Here is a 20,637-nt window from a genome sequence, read left to right as displayed (position 1 = left end):
CTCTCCAGCCCTCCTGATTCTTTTTATACTAAACCAACCTAAACTCTCTCTTAGGAGGAGCTGCCATGTGTTCTATTATTTATTTGTCATTGTGCAGCAATGGGCGTCTCTTCCATGTTACAATAGGGTATTTTCATTGTTTTCTCATTCTGGCATGGTGAGTTCACTTTCTGTCTTTAAATATCTTTCATATTTATCATCTGTTTACTTGTACAAAATAATTTCTTCAGACCTCAGTATGACATGAAATTAAGGTAGACATCAAGTTTTAATCCTAGGTATCATAGCTTTCACTTATAAACGCCACATTTAGAAATGTGACATGCTTTTCTTTTTTATGGTTTATGACATTTTTATCATAATCATTTTGCAAGTTATTTCAACTTAAATTACCCTTATTCAACTCAACTAGAAGCATGAAAAAAATTAAGTGTAGAAGTAAGAAAGGGAATTTGAAGGGAGGATGGAAGAAAGGGAGGGAATTTGCTTTATCAGGGGAATGCTTGACATCTGGTAGAATTTTCATCATTTCAGAAGGATTTTCTTTCAAGAGTGTATCTGGGAAGGTTATGAGTAATAACCCAGTGGTACAAAGACATCACGATCAAAGATAGGCACCTCCTGAAGACTCCCTGAAAAGTGAGCCTGTGAGTAACACAGCAGGCTTCCCCTTATCTTTCCACTGCAAGTCCAATGTTGTTCAAATGTTGCATTTGGCATGAGACCCCTGGACGGAAAATAATGCTCATAGGGTGTCTTAGTTAGGGTTTCTATTGCTGTGAAGAGACATCATAACCATGGCAACACTTAAAAATGAGAAACATTTAATTGGGGTGGCTTACATTTTCAGAGGTTTATATCATCTGGTAAGACATGGTGGCATGCAGGCAGACATGGTGCTGGAGAAGTAGCTGAGTGTTCTACATCTTGGCTCGCAGGCAACAGGAAGTGGCCTCAGTGTTATACAGAGGGAAGCTTGAACAAAACAGACCTCAAAACCTGTCCCCACAGTGACACACTTCCTCTAAAAAGGCCATACCTACTCCAACAAGGCCACACTTCCTAATAGTGCTACTCCCTTTGGAGGCCATTTTCTTTCAAACAACCACATAGGGTGCCTTAGTTTCTTTTTTATTGCTATGATTAAGACATTATGACTGAAAGCAACTTGGGAAGAAAAGAGTTTATTTTAGTTTACAGCTTATATTAATGAAGGGAAGTAGGGACAGGAACTCAAAGCAGGTACTTAGAAGCAGGAACTGAAGCAGAGATCATGAAAGAATGCTCTTTACTGGCTTGCTCTCCATTGCTGGCTCAGCCTACTTGCTTATACCATCTAAGACCACCTGCCCTGTGGTAACACAACACACAGTGGTAGGCTGGGCCATCCTGCATCAATCATTAATCAAGAAAATACCTCTAGATTGTTGCCTACAGGCCAATCTGGTGGGGGCATTTTCTCAGCTGAGGTTTCCTCTTTCCAAATGACTCTAGTTTGTGTCAAGTGGCCAAAAACTAAACCAAAACAAACTGCAAAATAAAACTAATCAGAACACAGGGTCTCCAACCCACCTTTTATCTTGTTCTTACTTTACTAACAGTTCTACTTTCTGTGTGTCATTTTGAGCATTACAGCTAACAATATGACCTCTTCTGAAGGGGAAACTCTAAGACATTTTCCAGACTACTAGGCTTTAGGGTTTGAAGCCAGGCCCTTTCCTTTAGAAACCCAAAGCTGTCTTGTAGATCAGGCTCCATTCCAGTGACAGCTGTCCTGCCTGACACTTTTACATGAGATCACCAGTAGGTGTTTATGTTCTGCACTGAAAAGCAGTTATTTAGATAGCCTCCATGGCAGGGCTGGCTCTGCATAGACCAAGAGGAATGCCTGTAGGATATGTAATTGATGACACACAGGTGACCATAGGAGCTCAGCCCTGGGTCCTCAGCCTGGCCTCTGCTTCCACTTGGGTCTTCTGGGAGAAGGGGCAGCATCTTAGAGGATAAGGTTATCACCATTTCTACAGAGCTTTAATACCCTTCTAAACAGCAACAACCTCAGGCTTGCAGACCTAATAAAGGATCTCTGTGTCTCCTTAGTATAGCAGATTCATGGCCTGTAGGTTGACAGAGCTACATTCAGCTGCTGTGATTCTCTGGTTCTCTGGCCTTTGACAGCATGTATGCCCTCAGTAGTAAGGCAGTGGGCACCACACTGCCCACTACCTTTGGCTGTCTATATAGCCAGTGAGGTTAGTGTTCCTAGGACAGTGACTCTGCCTCCTTCCACCTCTCTCCCAGGATCACAGCAGTAAAAATAGATCTAGATTTGTTCACTAGGGCTTGTCAAATAGATTTATAAGTTTAAATAACTTTTCTTATTAACAAATATACATTTACAGCTAATATATCCTGTATAGACTGGGCACATGCAGCCCTGTTATCAGTTTGAATGTATGGTTTCCTTTTAAATATATACTTTTAAAGTATAATTAAATGATATATTTACACTGTTTCACTCTCGACTTTTTTATTTCAGTGATATAGAATATCTTTGCAAATTATTAATTCATCCCCAAATTTAACAGCTATGCTTTGGTGTGTATATCACTGAGCCAATGATTGTACCAATCTCACTGAGTTCATTTAATAACCAGGTTCCTAAGGGAGCTCCCAGAGCTACTGATCTGAGCTTGGGGAAGTCTTCTGGATTGCATTCATCAGCTAATCCTTAGCAGAAATTGGTTTATTTCCAGACTGTCTAATCTAAAGTCAACAGTTTTCAAACATAATATAAGCTGTTTTAAATGTTATTGTTGTATACAGCTGGGAAATGAATACCTTTTGGCACTAAAATGAATAGTCTATACAGTTCCTGATGTTTTAGACCAATTAGAGTTCTTTCAGACTTTTCAAGTACCAAGGATAAAAACCAAACAAATTTTCATGAGATTACAGCAAAAGCTTTCAAAATTGCATAGTTCCACTCACCGATTCTGCCAGCAGGATATAGCCTAAGAATTTATTCCTTCCTATGAGTATAAGCATGAATATTGGCCCCAGACTCTACCTGCCTAAGAGCATCTGCCAGTGCTAACTCAGGTGACTGCCCACTGGTGCTCTTCTTGGGATGCCCATGGTGACTGAGGGAATTGTTGAGTACCCACATCAAAGCACTGTTCATTGCCTCATGTATTCAGAACTATGAGCCTACATAGACATCTTTTTCCCACATAAGAATTTTTTTCTTCTGTTCCTGTTCCTGACAGGAGCTGTGCACAGGTATAGCTCTGCTCCCTCATAACAAATCCTCTCCCTATTTTAAATCATAAACTACATAGCAAATGTTTCCAGATTCTAGTATTGACTTCAGATCTTTCCACTTCATTACAGACCCACAACTCTACTTGGATGTGTCTGGTGGGATCCCTAAATTAATATGTTAGAAAAGGATAACCACATCTTCCTTTTGCCTCTTTTCTATCTTTACTAAGCCTACCCACTTCTCCCATGTGACTATTCTACTATGGAGCACACAGCTTACTGATGACCTTTCTTTACCCTGCAAACCATTCCATTAACAATACAAACCTCTAAAACATCTAGCTGGGTCATGTTCACAGCCTTTGTTTCTCAGTGCCCATCTACAGTTCTAGGACAACAAGGGTATTCCTCTGTCATAGATACACAGAATGAAAACCTCTTCCATGGGTCTCTGCAATCCTAGGTGCAACAAGCCTTCTTTTTACCTTCACGACCTGTGAAGGTACAATACTCATTGTTTCTTCTGCTTATAAAATCTTTTCATACATCCAGTGCATTCTAATTTTACCTAAAGATTCTTTCTAAACATTTTAGTTGAAAAGTAAAATTGATATCTTTATCATGTGTGAGAAATGTTTTGGACTATGTAAACATTGTGGAGTAATTAAATCTACTTAGAGTATATATTACTTCACCTCCCCATCATAGGGGAGAAAATACTTAAAATCTACTGTCTTAGCAATTTCAAGAACAGGACACATCATCACCAATTACAGTCATCACATTGTGCAGGAAATTTGAGTTCTCTATGGAGTTTTCTCTGTCCTGTGTCTTTATGCCACATACTCCATGGATGGGTCTCCCTAGCCACCTTTGATGGAGTCAAATCCTGCTTCTATGTGCTACCAATAATATTCTTTATAGTATTTAATATATAAATATATATTTAATATATAAAAAGAATATAAACAATATTCTTTATAGTATTTATCAGTGACTAAACTACTGCAGCTTCTTAGTTTTAACTTAGGAATTTATTGTTCTTCCTCTTCATTAGATTAGCCGCATTCAGTTTTTCTTCAACAAAACAGGTGTTCTGAAAATACCTGTGGACCAACCCTCAAGTTTATCTGTCCATATTTTCACTTGACCTGTTAGAGAGAGTACAAACATCCCTGTAGCTTTGAGACACTGCTCCCTAGACAACACAAAGCTTCTGGGATCTGAGTCTCCCAGACAGGGCTCAGCAGATGGGACAGTGGTCTGATACTCTATACTTTGAGGGGTTAAGCAGGTATCTGAAAAGAAAGCACTCAAGAGAATGAACTCTAGGAGGAAGACGGGTCTGGCAGAATTAGTGTTGGAAGGCATCCTGAACTGTGCTGTTTCTGTGCCAGTGAGCCACCTCAGCACCTGAAAACATAAGAAATGCAAAACAAGGCTTCTTCACATTTAGTTTTAGTTATATGCAGTCCAAGTGGTAACTAGAAAAGGTACAGTTCTTTGTCATGTAAGGAAATGCAACACTAGTTGCTGGTGTTTAATGATTTCTTTACATGATCAACACTGTTCTAAGCATTTTATGCAATCATCAGAGGTGGAAAAACTAAGGCATAGAGGTTGGATAAATTGTTTAAGATCAGTCATTAAAGTTGGTCTGAGGTTTACAAATTAACCAAAAAAATGTAAGTTCTGGCACAGGGCAAGTGTTTCCCATGTTATGCAAAATGATTTTATTGTGCTTACTTTAGAGGAGAAAAGGAAGTGATCAATTTTCTGCCAGCCATACAATGTCATGATGATACTCATCCTCAAAAGACAAGTTAACAAGGGAGAAATAAAGGAAATATATTTGATTATCATCTTATGAGACATCTTTTAAGGGAGCCTCCAGACTGATTTATACTTGGGTTCCATGATGGAAGCCACTACCTGATATTCCCTGCCTGATGCCTAGTGTGGATCTTAGGACTTACCAGGCAAAGCACATCATAGAATTTCTTTATGGTTAGTTCCAAGATGGAAAGGTGGAGGCATAGGGGAAGATTCCTATTTCTAGGCATGGAGATTTGGTTTAAGAAAAAGAGGTTCTAGATTCTAAGATTTATTGGGAACAGAAATTGTATTTTCTATGGTTTGTCTTTGGGAGAGAATGGATAGCAAAACACGGCAGGGTGGGAGACAAACAGAGCCTTTCTTCCTAAAGGCTCTGAGGCCCCTCTACTCTGTGGGGCCTCTATTCTTTATGTTCACGAGCTCATTTAATCACCTAAACTTTGTTAAATGAAAAGAACAAACCTCTACCCTACCCAGATGTTCAGAGGTTGACCCATGTTCATATAAGAGTGAGCAGTGCTCCCCAGACATGCTTTGTTTACACTAAAACTGTGGTAATAAGCAGTCAGATTAGTCAAGGGTCAGTGGGGTCTGATAAGCACAAAAGAAACATGACCATAAAAATTGTTGCTGACAACTGTAGAATAGTTTATGTGATTAAGTTAATACAAAGTATTTAGCAACATGTTAATTTAACCATTTATTTATATGCAGAGAAAAATCTTTTCCAACTGGATAAAATACTTGCAGAGCAAGGATGTGTTTAAACAGATTAATGTAAATAAATGAATCCTGTCTGTGTAGAAATATTTTTGTGTAATTATTAAATAACAAAATAGCATGAACTTTAATTCATAGTTACATAGTTGGCTGGAAAAATTCCAGTTTGACCTCGAAGCTTTCCTTCCCACCAATCAAAATGTGAGTCCGTCTTTGATATAACTGTGATTCTGTCTCCGGCTTGAAAATTCAAATCACCTGGCTGTTGCCCTTCAAAAGAGTACAGTGCTGTCACTTCTATTGGCTGATTCAAACTACCTAAAACAAGAAAATGTAATTGGATTGTAAATTATTTTAGGAAAGAAGTTGAAGTATGGGTTGTTAAGATAGAAACTGATTGATTAGCTTTTAATTTTTGGTTTCCTAAAGGGTGTCAGAACCCACACTGCTCAATCCCTGCAATGTTCACATCATTAAACTTAGAATTTTCTCCTTTTCAAGGATGAAAGACTAAAACAGATTCCCAGGATCCATATGGTAGAAGGAGAGAACTGACTCCTAGAAGTTGTCTTTTGGCCTCCACAAATGCCTTGTGTGTGGACACTGCCTTACAACAGGACCAGTGCCATGGGATCACAGCAGGAGGCATGAAAACCCAGAATAGCAGAAATCTAGTTTCTAAAAAACCTAGAAAGACATTTAAAATATTTTTATCTATATGACAATATTTAAAATTTTGATTACCTGATTTTTTGACAATATTCTTTATACTTATACAAAATGGCTAATTTGTCAATAGTTTATAAATCCAGTAACACATAATTTGAAGACTTTAGTTGTAAAAGTTTAGGACATTAAATTAATGGCTCTTTAATCTTTGGCCTCGATGTGTGTTCAATTCACTTTTTTAAAAAGTGCTTAATTCTTTCAAGAAAAATTTCTAAGGAATATTTAAGTAAAACAAGTTGAGAAATATTTTTACTAGAAAACCATGGGCTGGCAATGGTAATGCTTGCTCCTGAATAGTCTCTATTGGTCTCTCAAAGCCTTTCAGAGAACAAAAGCATACCATTTGTCACTGAAGAATATTTACAACTAAACTTACTCTTTAAAAATGCCATGAATAGAGTCCTGAACACTTTTCTATATATTTTCATAACCTATAAATTACCTGGAAATTTTGTGATTGTAGGGTGGTTATAAATCATTTTTAAACAATAGCTTGTTACTTACCAGTTTTCTCATGATAGCTAGAAAGCTCAGGATATAGCTTATATTCATTTCCGTTACCTGTTAAAATAAAAGTAAAATAGGGGAAGATTTAAAAGCTTATTACAGTAGATAAAACACACAAAACATCAAATCCTGACCTTGCTAAAGGTTTACACTATTGGGCCAGGCTATAAACTGAGAGATGCCTAAATGTCCTACAAAGACTATGTACAAGGCAAAAGTAGCTGAAGTGCCTGACACTGCTCCATGCACAGTTCCAGAAGCAAGCACAGAACAATTTAGCAAGCAAGGTTGCAGCCCCACATAGGGATCTCTAAACATTCATTCTTGTTTAACCCTTAAGATAACTTCAGACATCATGTAGATGAGCCACTGTATAGCTTCTCACAGATATCTGAAGTTCAGGATGAATTTAAATAGTCATATGGGATATGCTTACAACACATTATGAATACCAATTATTTAAATTAAATAATCATATTTCTGCTTTTGAATTAGAGACTATAAACCACACTGATGTGAATCCTACTATGACCAATTAAAGAAAATCAACAGGCCTTTCCTAGTAGAAAGGATGTACAGCACCCACTTTCAACCTTGAAACAATATTTCCATGCTCCAGCTGGGCTGGCCCTGAGGAATTCCTCCATAAACTAGAGATCAGGAAATGCTGTCTCAAAAATCACTTCTTGCCACATGAATATAAAGATATAGAAAAGGAAGGTAATATAGATATCCCAGGAGAACCTACTTGAAGAAACTGAATAGAAATAATTTTGGGTAGATTACCATATATTAGATAAACATATGCCAACTAAGATTTCCTCAACTTTGAAATGGAAATGGGAACCATGACTCTTCTGTACCAGGAAAGAAATCTAAATGAAAAGACAAAAGAAACTAAAAATTTTACTGACATGAAATAACATCTCTACAAATAGAAAGCACAGCAAGGAGAGATTATGAAACAGTGAAAATATACAGATAAGACAAGAGGTGAAAATCCAAATGTTATAGAGTGAATAAAGGTATTTAACATTGTTTTGACTTACATATTGATAAAGGAAGAGAGAATCAATAAAATGATCTCAAAGTATTTGAAAAATAGTATCCCTAAATCAGACATTAACACGATCACAAGAAACTCCAAGGAACTGAATACAGTATTTCAACACAAGGTAGGAAGACCTTCTTGGTCATGATTTAAAAAATATGAATCTATAAAAAGTAGGGGGCTGTGGTGATATTTTGTTTGTGCTCTAACAAATAAAGCTTGCCTGGAGATCAGAGAGAGGGCAGAGCTAGCCACTAGTTAACGATATAGGGCAGGCAGTAATGGCATACACCTTTAATCCCAGCACTTGTAAGGAGGAAACAGGAGGTGATATGGCTCGGTGGAGAGAGGAAGTGATAAGGTGAGGCGGAGACTGGAGCTAAGCCCCTTCCAGCTGAGTAGTTGGTGAGGTAAGAAGTGACTTTGGCTGCTCTGCTTTTCTGACCTATCATCTTTCACCCTAACATCTGACTCCAGGTTTTTATTATTAAGACCAATTAGACTTTGCACTACAGACGACAGACATATTTCACATAACAATTAAAACTTTAATGTGGTAAGTAAAATACATGAACATATACCCAGGATAAATGTTAAATATACCAAACCCAAATGACAAAGCCTTTAGAATACAAATATTTGCACAATTTAAGCAATAAATACACCACAGAAAAAACCCTGACCAATAAAATGAATTTTTCATTAAAAAAGTAAATCTAAAACTCCAAAAAATATATGAAGAAATTTAAATTCACTAACATATAGGGTTGAACATGATCCTGTTAACAAGGAAAGACAATTACCCTTGCCTGAGAAACACTTTAAAATGTTCTAATACAAACAGAAGTGAGGTATGCAAGAGCTGTGACAGACAGTGGGAGAATGTTAGGGGGTGTATTATATGCTTGGGAACATATGTGGTTGAAGGTATTCATTGTGGAGAACTTTTGAGGTGGTAAATGAAGATGGTAATGTTTGTGACAAGGAATGTCAGGAAGCAATATGAGTGACGAACCTGGGCTAAAAATAAAAGAAAATGGAACTGGAACATAAAAGTGGGACTAGGGACAAGCCTGCTGTGCTCATGAAAACATTGCTATTTATTCTATTCCTTCTTCTACTGATAGTAGTTGCATTTTAACATGTAATATTGGTTTTCCAAAACTGAAAATTCTTGAAGGGCAAAATCCAAGGTATAGACACCTTTGTGTTCCATTCTATGAAATATTACCCACTGTAGCAAACATTTAATATAATCCACTTGCTAATAAACTATATACATGAAAAATACAATTCTAATAGTTAAGTGTCATTAAAAAGTGATGACAGAGCTGGGCATTGGTGGTGCACACCTTTAATTCCAGCACTCAGGAGGTGGAGGCAGGTGGATCTCTGTGAGTTCTAGGCCAGCCTGGTCTACAGAGAAACCCTGTCTTGAAAAAAAACCAAAAAATCAAAAAAAAAAAAAAAAAAGTGATGACAGACTGTCCTAGTTCACCTTCTACTACTGTGATAAACAATATTACCAAATGGAACTTAGGAAGGAAAGGTGTATTTGGCTTACATGCCCTGGTCACACTCAATCATTAAGGGAAAGTCAGGTCAGGAAGTAGATGGAAACGTCAACAGGAACCATGGAGGAAAGCTGCTAACTTGCTTGCTCTTAGGAACATGTTCAACGGCCAACTACCTTTCTTATACCTCCCAGGATGACCTTTCCAGGAGTGAGACTGCCCATAATGGTCTGGGTTCTACCACATCAATCATCAATCAAAAACAAAACAAAACAAACAAACTAAAAACCCTCATAGTCATGCCTCAGGCCAATTCCTCAATTAAGATTCCCTCTTCCCAGATATGTCTAAGCTTATGTCAAATTGACCAAACCTAACCAACGTAAAGACCCTGTCTTCTGGCACTATTCCCAGCCCTACCCCACATAGTTCCTGAACAACCTTTCTCTGGTGAATTTCCTCAGTTCTAAAACCCCACCTGTAGAAGTAACTGCCTTATTAAATAAGAAATACAGAGCCAATGCAGAGCAGGCTATTAAAGGCAAGATCTGCACCCTTGGAAGATTGGATTAGAGACACGGTTAATGTTAAGGCTCTTAGCTCTGACCTCTTGGGCTTTCATCTCTGAATTGGCTCTGTGTTTCTTATTTAATAAGATGGTTACTTCTACACCCACCACACCATTTGTATATTCCCAGGCCTAGCTCTGGTCTCCCAGTTCCTGTACCAGTCCAGCCTGAGGTAGGCTAGAATGGCACATCAGACACACAACCAATGAAAAAAGTTCACATGACCAGGTCACAATGCAAAAACCCCATAATTAATATAAAATGCCAGTACAGTATCCTATGCCCTGCTAAACCCACTAGTCCCATAGAAATGTTCTCTAATAAGAACTACTTAGATGAATGGGAATAGGAAGAGGCATGGTGCTGGGGAGGCTCTCAGGAATTCACAAGGTTGACCCCCACCTTGGTCTGCTGGCAGTGGTCCAGAGGGTGCCTGGACCGGTCTACTCTGGTGACCCGCCTAGCAAATAACCTAGCTGTCATCATAGAGCCTTTGTCCAGTGACAGATGGAGTCAGATACAGAGATCCATGGCCAGGCACCAGGCTGAGTTCTGGGAATCCAGTTGATAAGAGAGAGGAGAGATACTGCTGGCAAGGGACGTCGAGATCATGATGGGAGGATGTACAGAGATGATGGACCACACTAGTGGAAACCCATGAACTGTGGACTGGTGGCTGTGGAGCAACCATGGGACTGGACTAGGCCCTCTGGACATGGAAGACGGTTGCTTGGCTTGAACTGTTTGGGGAGCACCCAGGCAGAGGGATCAGGATCTGTCCCTGGTGCATGGGCAGGCTTCTGGGAATCCAGTGTCTATGGTGTGACACCTTGCACAGTCTTGGTGCAGTGGGAAGGGGCTTGGACCTGCCTAGGCTCAGTGAGATGGGCTCTGCTGACTACCCATGGGAGACCTTGATTTGGGGGATGTGGGGATGCGGGGTCGCTTGGGAAAGAGGGCTGCAGGGTGGGAGGAGGGAGGAGGGTGGTCTGTGGATAGCATGAGGAGTGAGTAGAAAATTTCTTAATAAAGAAAAATAAATAAATAAATAGGAAAAAAAAGAACTACTTAGATGAACCATAGGACACACAAATTTGCCTGCTTCCTTATAGAACTAAGGAACATCAGCCCAGGGATAGCACCACCCACCATAGGCTGGGCCCTCCCCTCCACTGGTCAATAATTGAGAAAATGTCTTACAGCTGGATCTTATCAAAGCATTTCCTCAACTGAGGCTCCTTCCTATGATGATTCCAGCTTGCTCTAAGTTAACACACAAAACCAGCCAGTACACACCAGGAACATTAAGTAGACAGGGCCAGAAAAGAAATGCCCTACAGTGTATTATAGCTAAACACGTATACAGAGCAAAAAAAGGGTACTGAAAGCTGCAAGAGACAACCATAAGTCATATATACAGGAAAACCCATCAGAGTAACAGCCGATTTTTCAATGGAAACTTTAAAAGTCAGAACTTAGAGCAATATACTTTAGGATCTAAAAGACAATGGATCCCTATCTAGACTATTATACCCAGGAAAACTATCTACCACACTTCAAAGGAGAAAGAAAATCATTCCATGATATAAACAGACTAAAAGAATTAATGTCCACTAAACCAGCTTGACAGGGAATATTGGAAGCAATATTTTTGTAGTGAAGAGAAGAATAAGTACAGCCATGACACTATAGAAAGAAAACAAATGAAACTAAAATTACTGAAATACAAAACAGAACTCAGAACACACACAAGGAAAATCAGAACCAATAAAATGATAGCAATCAATACACACCTTTCAACAGTAATTTTAAACACTAATGGCCTCAACTTCCCAATCAAAAGACACAGGTTAGTTGAACAGATTAAGAAAGAAAACCCATTTGTCTCTTGTGTATGAGAAACTCATCTCACCTCAAGGATAAGCACTATCTTAAAGGGAAAGGATGAAAAAAGAATGCCAATCAAATGGGGCCAGGAAGCAAGTAGGGATAACTCTCTTAATATCTGACAAAATAGACCCCAAATAAATGAATCAGAAGAGAAAAAGAAGGACAATTCATTCTAATCTGGGCATAATTAACTCAGAAGACATTACCAACCATATATATATATGTCAGATATATATATATATATATATATATATCTGACATATCAGTTTCATAAAGATTAACTTCAACTCATTAATAATAGGTGATTTTAATACTCTACTTCATAAAAAAAAAACAGGCCATCTAGACAAACGATATACAGAGTAACATCAGAATTAAATGACATCATTTATCAAATGGACTTAACAGAGATCTACAGAATATTCAATCCAAACACCAAAGAATATACTTTCTATTTAGCAGCATATGAAAGCTTCTCTAAAGTAGACAGTTATTGGGACATAAAACAAATCTTAAATTCAAAAAAATGGAACTAACTCCCTGTATCCTATCTGATCACAAGGCAGTATACAAACTCATGAAAATTAAACTACACATTACTGATATATGCAGTCAAAAAAGAAACCAAAGAAGTTTTAAAAATCCTAGAACTAAATAAAAATGAAAATATGACACAACAAAGCCTCCAGGACTTAAAAGCTGTCCTAAGCCTATGAACTGCAACAATGATTAGCATGGCAAGATACATGTCTCAGTGGTAACCAACAGCTGTCTAATTGGACTTAAGACTTACTAAAAAAGAGGGGATTCATGCCTGGTGTTGTAAACCCAGTGGCTTGAATACCTGCAGCTTGTGAGGTTATAGATCTCAGAGGAGAACCTACTACTGTCACTTTAGTACATGAGTATAATCCCTAACTGTATTCTAAATACTTCTCTTTATACCCACAGATAAGTGTACTTCTTACCCACTGTAGAAGACCATCATAGATATCCATAATTTGTCAAAATTCAGAGAAAAACTAACTATGGAATGCTTAGAGCTTATTGATAATTTACAATACATCTCCTACACCTAAGGCTCAGAGAGCACTGTGGAAGGAGTGGAAAGAGTGTAAGGGCCAGAAGACCATGATATCTGCTGTAAAGATCAAAAACACTGAAGACACCTTATGCTGGAGAGGATGTGGAACTAGGGGAACTCTCCACCACTGCTGGTGGGAATGCAAGCTTGTACAACCACTTTGGAAATCAATATGGCGCTTTCTTAGAAAATTGGGAATCAATCTCCCCCAAGATCCAGCTATACCACTCCTGGGCATATACCCAAGAAATGCTCAATCATACCACAAGAGCACTTGCTCAGCTATGTTCATATCAGCATTGTTTGTAATAGCCAAAACCTGGAAACAACCTAGATGCCCTTCAATTGAAGAATGGATAAATAAATTGTGGCACATATACACAATGGAATACTACTCAGCAGAGAAAAACAATGACATCATGAGGTTTGCAGACAAATGGATGGATCTAGAAAAAATCATCCTGAGTGAGGTAACCCAGACTCAGAAAGACAAATATGGTATGTACTCACTCATAGGAAGATGCTAGATGTGGAACAAGGATGACTGGACTGCTACTCACATCACCAGTGAGGCTACCTGGAAAACAGGACCCCAAGAAAGGCACGGGGATCGCCCAATGACGGAGAAATGGATGAGATCTACATGAACAGCCTGGACATGAGTGGGAGCAATGAAGGGCGAGGGTTGAGGGAAAGAGAGCCTGTGGGAGTGGAAGATCTCAGCTGGATCAAGAACAGAGAGGGAGAACAAGGAATAGGAGACCATGGTAAATGAAGACCACATGAGAAAAGGAAGAAACAAAGAGCTAAAGAGGCCCACAGAAATCCACAAAGATACCCCCACAAAAGACTGCTGGCAATGGTCAAGAGACAGCCCGAACTGACCTACTCTGGTGATGGGATGGCCAAACACCCTAATAGTTGTGCCATAAACCCCATCCAAGGACTGAGAAATCTGGATGCAGACATCCACGGCTAGGCCCCTGGTTATATATGACAAACCCATAGCCAACATCATCCAAATGTAGATTAGGAATGAGACAGGTCTGTCCACTATCCCCACACCTTTTCAATATAGCAATCTGAACCTAGCTAGAGGGATAAGACAACAGAAGGAAATTAAAGGGATTCCAAAGGAAAAATAAGTCAAGTTATCCATATTTATAGATGATTTGATACTATACGTTAGGAGATTCCCAAAATTCCATCAGAAAATTTCTAGAAATGATCAACACTTCTGATCAATAACAAACTGGTAAGATAAAAAAATCAACTAACAAAAATCAGTATTCTTTTTAGATACTAGTAACAAACATCCTGAGGCGATCATTTAAACACTCCTATTCACAATAGCCTCAACACACACACACACACACACACACACACACCAAAAAAGAAGGAAAGAAAAGAAAAAGAGTGTAGAGAGATGGCTCAGTGGTTAAGAAAAAGGTGTACCCTCCTGGCCTACTATTTTTAGGACTTTCATTATGAAGGCATGTTGGTTTTTGTCAAGGTCCTATTTTTGAAATGACAGTGTGATTTTTGTCTTTAAGTTCATTTGTGTGATTTATTACATTTATTAACTTAAATATATTGAACTATTCCTGCATCTCAGAGGTAAAGCCAACTTAATTGTTATGGATGATCTTGTAATTGTTTTGCAATTATTTTGTTGAGGATTTTTGTGTCTATGTTCCTCAGGGATATTGGCCTATTATCTTCTTTGGTGCTGTATTTTTATTTAGTTTGAGCATTATAGTAATTCTTGATTTGTAGGAGTTTGGAAGTGCTCCTTTGTTTCTATTGTTTTGAACAATTTAAGGAGTATTGGTTGTAGATCTTCTTTGAAAGTCTGATAGACATCTGTTGTGACTCCATCTGTCCTGGAATTTTTTTTTTTTTTAAAGTCAGGAGGCTTTTTATTACTTTTTGATCTCCTTTTTTGGCTATGTGATCTCTTTGGCTGTTGATCTCTTCTTGGTTTAATTTAAGTGGTTTGGATGAACCTAGAAATTTGTCCATTTTTAAGTTTTTCTAACTTAATGGACTATGGATTTTTAAACTATTTCCTTATAATCTGAATTTCTCTGATGTCTATATGGTGGTATTTCACTGTATATCTCTGATTCTATTAATTTGGGTTATCTCTATCTTTTGATTACTTGGGCCTAGGATTTGTTAATCATAGTTATCTTCTCAAGAAACCAGATCTTAGATTTATTGATTCTTTGTATTATTTTATTTGTTTCTGTTTCATTAATTTATGCTCTGGTTTAGAAAAAGGCCAGCTATTCTAGAGGACCTAAATTTGATTCCTAGTATCCATAAGGCAGCTCACAACTGCCTGTTAACTCCAGGCCCAGGGATCTAACACTCTCTTCTTGCCTCCTTGTGTACTATACACATATTGTACACACACATACATGCAGACAAAACACAAATACATAAGAAAAGATGAAAATAATTAAAATATCTAGGAATAAACCTAACCAAGAAGGTAAAAGACCTCCTACAACAAAAACTTTAAGTCTCTAAGGAAAGAGATAGATGAAAACATTAAGAGCTGGAAAGACCTCTGCACTCATGGGTTGGTAGAATTAATACTGATTTTAAAAAATGACCACTCAATCAAAAGCAAATTAGAGATTCAATGCAATCAAAATCCCCATTACATTCTTCACAGATATAGAAAAAAAAGTCCTTAAGTTCATACAGAGCAACAAAAGATCCTAGATAGTCAAAGTAATCTTGATCAAAAGAATGGAGGAATAACCACACCAGATTTCAAGCTATATTACAGAGATATAGTGATAAAAACAGCATGGCACCAGTGTGAAAACCAACATCTAAATAGAAGACCCAATTGCGTGTGTACATGATTATGGTTATCTAATATTTGACAAAGATGCCAAAAATACACACTGGAAAAAAAGACACTTTCTTCTACAAATATTGTGGTGAAAACTGGATGTCCACATGTAGAAGAATGCAATTAGGCTAGTATCTATCATACTGCACAAAAATGAGCTTCAAATGCATCAAAGACCTCAATGTGAAACTTGAAATGCTGAAACCGATAGAAGAAAACATAAGCAGAATGTATAAGATATATGAGTAAGAAAGGATTTCTTGACTAGTACTACATTTTACCCAGAAATTAAGGTCATCAATTGACAAATAGGATCTCATGAAACTATTCGAGTATCTGTACAGCAAAGGAAATGGTCATGAGAAAGTGTACAGAGCAGAGAGAACCTTCATTAGCTAAACATCCTATAGATGGTTAATATCCAGAATATGTAATGACTCAAAAAACAAAGAATAAAAGTAACAAACCACCAAATTAAAACATGGGCTAAGGATCAGAGCAAAAAGTTCTCAAAAGAAGAAAAAAATGGCCAAGAAATATCTTTAAGTGTTCAACATACTTAATAATTACAAAAATGCAAATTAAAACTATTTTGATATTTCATCTTAACCGAGACAGAATGGCCAAGAACAAGAAAACAATTGACAACAAAGGCTAGAGAAGGTGTGGAAAAGGGAAACCCCATTCACTGTTGTAGAACTGCAAACTGATAGAGCCACTATAGAAATCAGTGTGGAGACTTCTTAAAAGCTAAAGTAGATCTAGCATACGACCCAGCTATACTACTCTTTGGCATATGTCCAGAAAGAAGTGAAATCATGAAATTTGCAAACAAATGGAACTAGAAAATATTACACTGAATGAGGCAACCCATACCTAGAAAGACAATATGGTTCTCCTTATTTGTGAATCCTGGAGAGACCTGCCTTTAAATCAGGAGAGTAAAAAGGAACTATGGGGTGCAGGAGGGCTCTCTACGGAGTGAGATAGTAGGACATGGGTACTATGAAGGGGGACATGGGAAAATGGGGTTGGGGAGAGAAGGAAATACAGAGAAAGGACAGGGGGGGAGGTTACATGACACTAAGGATATTTGACTAAGCCATAGGGAAACATTATTGTATGTTTGCATACATCTACACATACATATTTTATACACACATATATACATATTTACAGTTTAAATGAAGCAATGACACTTGGGGTGAAAATGATCTCTCCAAGAACCATCCACAGACTTGTTAATGACATCCCAATGCTGGGTAAGGGAATCCTCACTTCCAAGAGCCCCCAATAACATTATGTTACAGGCTATTTGCCCTTTGCTGTCTCCTAGAATTTAAAAGTAAGACCTTACTGCTGAAAACACCACACTTTGGACAAAGGACTTGGAGGAAATGAGCTGGAATCGACTTGGTAACTTCTTCCCTGAGGAAATTGGCCAAAGGAGAAAAGTAAGCCCTACCTATCTGTAAAGTCTATGGCCTAAAACAATGACCACCCTTGGTAAGATATTCCCTGTGGTGCAACAGTGGCACTTATTGCTTCTGGTAACTAACAGCCATCAAATTGGACTTAAGCCTTTCTTAAGGGAATTCATGCCTGATACTAGAAACTGAGTCAACGACCCATAGCTAATGAGGTCATAGACCTTACAGAAGAACCTACTATGGCCATTTTCCTAAGCCAGTATAATTTTGAACTGCATTCTAAATACTTATAACCATAGATAAGTACAGTTCTTGTTACTCATCAAGGCTTCTTTTTGCAGCAGATGGAAACCATTACAGAGATAGTCACTACTGGTCAAAATGCAGGCAACTGACTGTTGGGTACTCAATCCTAGTTGATATATCTACAATGCACAGGGAACATCATAGAATAAGGGCTAGAAAGATTCTATAATCTTTCTATTATAGAATTCATATATATTCATTATGGGAAGGATGGAAGGGATGTAAACACTGTACACATACACAAACAAAACTAATAAAAATGAAAGAGGAAGAAAGATTATAAATTTGAAAAGGAGTTGGAAAAACACAGGAGGAATTAGAGGGGAGAGAAAGGGGTAGAATGATGTAAAGACAGTATTTGTATGTGAAAGCCTTAAAAAAATCTTTTAAAATTAAAAGATATTATGACAAGAGGAAACCTGGGTGTTTATAAAACTTAATTTGATGCTGCGGGCCACAAGAAAAATATGAAATACCATTTCAGCTGATTAGGACAAAGTTATACCTGGAAGAGTTAAGAACACTTCCAGAGGATGAAGCCAAGTCCTAAGGAGTCATGGTGATATTAGCTTTTGAATATTAGCTGTTTCTTACTATGAATTTCTCGTATGCTATGGTAGCTTTTCTATCATTCATTGGGCACAATTTCCCCTACACAATTAAAGTATTTGTATAACTTTCTCCAACTGTGCTACAATAGACACAGTCAAAAACCCTAATTCCAGGCCTTTCTGTAATTATGGTAATTAGCAGCATCTGGCCAGGACCATCCCTGGAAGGATGGATGAAAGTATCTTATCTGAGATATCTCACAGACTCTCTAAGAACACACTTAAGCATCCAGGCTATCTGTTTGAGATGACCTGGCAGATGCATTAATTAACTAATTAAGGTTAACCTTCACCTTTCCAAAGACTTATCTCTAGTTTTAGATCTACCTTTAACAATTAACTCAGAACTAAAGGGTTTCTACTTATGGGTACATGCAGGCTATGACTCAGGGTACCTAGCTACCAAGTGCACTCCTCCGCCCTGCCAGAAAATGACAGGAGCTGAGATAGCTTGAACAGATAAAGGGACAGAAGGAAAAAAGAGGGCAGTTTTATTTTTCACCCATGACTTATAGGTTCTATAGGTTCTTAACATTTCAACTAACCACTTCTAAGAATATAGTTTGAGCACATAAATTCCCTTTTCTTAGATATTAACCAAATTTAGCCCCCATTAGTCACTTCCCTTTTGGGTTACAAATGATAGCTGACAATTACTGCTCTTTTGTGTGGGTTGTATTGCCCCTCCTTTTGACCTGGAGGGAATTCAAGTCTGGTGACTTTGCCTTAGTCAGAGCATTGCTATTGCATGGATATGTAACTGTAAACCTCAGAGATTTAAGAACTAGACCGGAGAAATAGAAGAGAAAACTAGAAGAACGAGATGAGAGGTGAGGAAGAACAAGGTGAGAAAGAAGGAGATGAGAGAGGAGCTAAGATTATGGTAAAGAACTACATGGATGGGAACCTAGATGGGGCAGAACAAAGAGGAAGGAATTAAGATAGCACATAAAGGGAACAGCAAAATTTGTAGAGAGAAACCTGGCAAGAAAGGATCTAAATAAGAGAGCAGAATAGAAGCTGCGTACAGAGAGAATGGACTCAAAGAATAAAGTGAATGGACTGAAGAGTTTCATGTACATAGATTTATTAGAGTATCCCTCAGATTAATCTGGAACTCTGGAAGAAGGCTATCGAGGGGCTGGACCCCAGTAGCTTTTGTTAATTCCACCTAGTTTGAAAAACACTTCTTGGAGACCTGTGTGCCTAGGAAAATACAGCAAAATAATTTTTATTTTTATTTTTATTTTATCTATATGAGTGTTTTGTCTGTGTGCATGTGAACTACACATGTGCATTGTCCACAAAGACCTGAAGAGGGTGTCCAATCCCATTGAACTAGAGGTGCAGACGTTTTTGAGCTGCTTTCTGGTTGCTAGGAATAGAAACGGGGTCCGCTGCAAGAGCACTGAGTGTTATTGACTGCTGAGTTATTTCTCAAGCCCTATATGACATATAAATCTCATTGTAGGTTAAAAAAAAGGTCTTATGAATGAGAGAAGTCTTCACAAATTACAACAGTGGAAAATCATATATGAAAGCCTATATTATGGCTTAGAAAAAGCTGAACATTTATTTTTCTCTTAAATGCTCATAGTTCTTCTATTTGATATTGAAATATAACAATATGATCTGTTTTCTTAATATTTAATGATTACTTAAATATTGTTACATTTACACTGCAGTAGAATCACTTACTCTGGGAGCCAGCATTCAGCTGGCCAGGTGCTCGGGATTGCTGTGGTCTTGATGATGGTTTTGGAGGTAATTCTTTAGCCTGTGCGATACAAGAATAAATATATAATTTTTTTAAAAAAATTTTCTTTTACTTATGAGACTAGGATGATTTTGCCTCTAATCTGTTTTTTTTTTTTTTTTTTTTTTGGTTTTTCGAGACAGGGTTTCTCTGTGTAGTTTTGGTGCCTGTCCTGGATCTCACTCTGTAGACCAGGCTGGCCTCGAACTCACAGAGATCAGCCTGACTCTGCCTCCCTAGGGCTGGGATTAAAGGCATGTGCCACCACTGCCCAGCTGTTTTTTTAATATAATTTTTTATTTAAAAAAAGATTTTTTTTCCTTTTACATTCTAACCTGTTTATTGAACAGGTTTCATTCTCTGCATTTATTATTTAGGCTCCCAGAAACTCATATGTATGGTGCAGGACTGGATGTGAGACTATGCTGTGGGTTGATCTAGTACACTCCTGCACTTAGCCCCGCCCCTCTGACATCTGTGTGTGATCTAGTACACTCCTGC

The 20,637-nt window shown here is 37.9% G+C and overlaps 1 protein-coding gene across 3 annotated transcripts in view; it reads right to left on the bottom strand.

The window, feature by feature from the left end:
* Nucleotides 1–5,787: 5,787 nt before the first annotated feature.
* Sh3yl1 (SH3 and SYLF domain containing 1) overlaps nt 5,788–20,637 on the bottom strand; it is a 55,073-nt gene continuing 40,223 nt past the window's right edge. The window contains exons 8-10 of one of the 3 annotated variants that reach the window (XM_042267607.2): nt 20,079–20,157; nt 7,054–7,110; nt 5,788–6,090 (exon numbers count right to left, since the gene is read on the bottom strand). In XM_042267607.2, coding sequence (XP_042123541.1) covers nt 5,948–6,090; nt 7,054–7,110; nt 20,079–20,157 — 279 coding nt within the window. In that variant the 3' untranslated portion in view covers nt 5,788–5,947. Of the gene's footprint in view, nt 6,139–7,053; nt 7,111–20,078; nt 20,158–20,637 lie in introns of all 3 variants that reach the window. The other 2 variants (XM_042267606.2, XM_076559233.1) reach the window with 2 other exon arrangements.

This window comes from Peromyscus maniculatus, chromosome 22 (genome assembly GCF_049852395.1).
Source record: "Peromyscus maniculatus bairdii isolate BWxNUB_F1_BW_parent chromosome 22, HU_Pman_BW_mat_3.1, whole genome shotgun sequence".
Lineage (NCBI taxonomy): Eukaryota > Metazoa > Chordata > Mammalia > Rodentia > Cricetidae > Peromyscus > Peromyscus maniculatus.
This window is presented reverse-complemented; position numbering and strand designations above follow the sequence as displayed.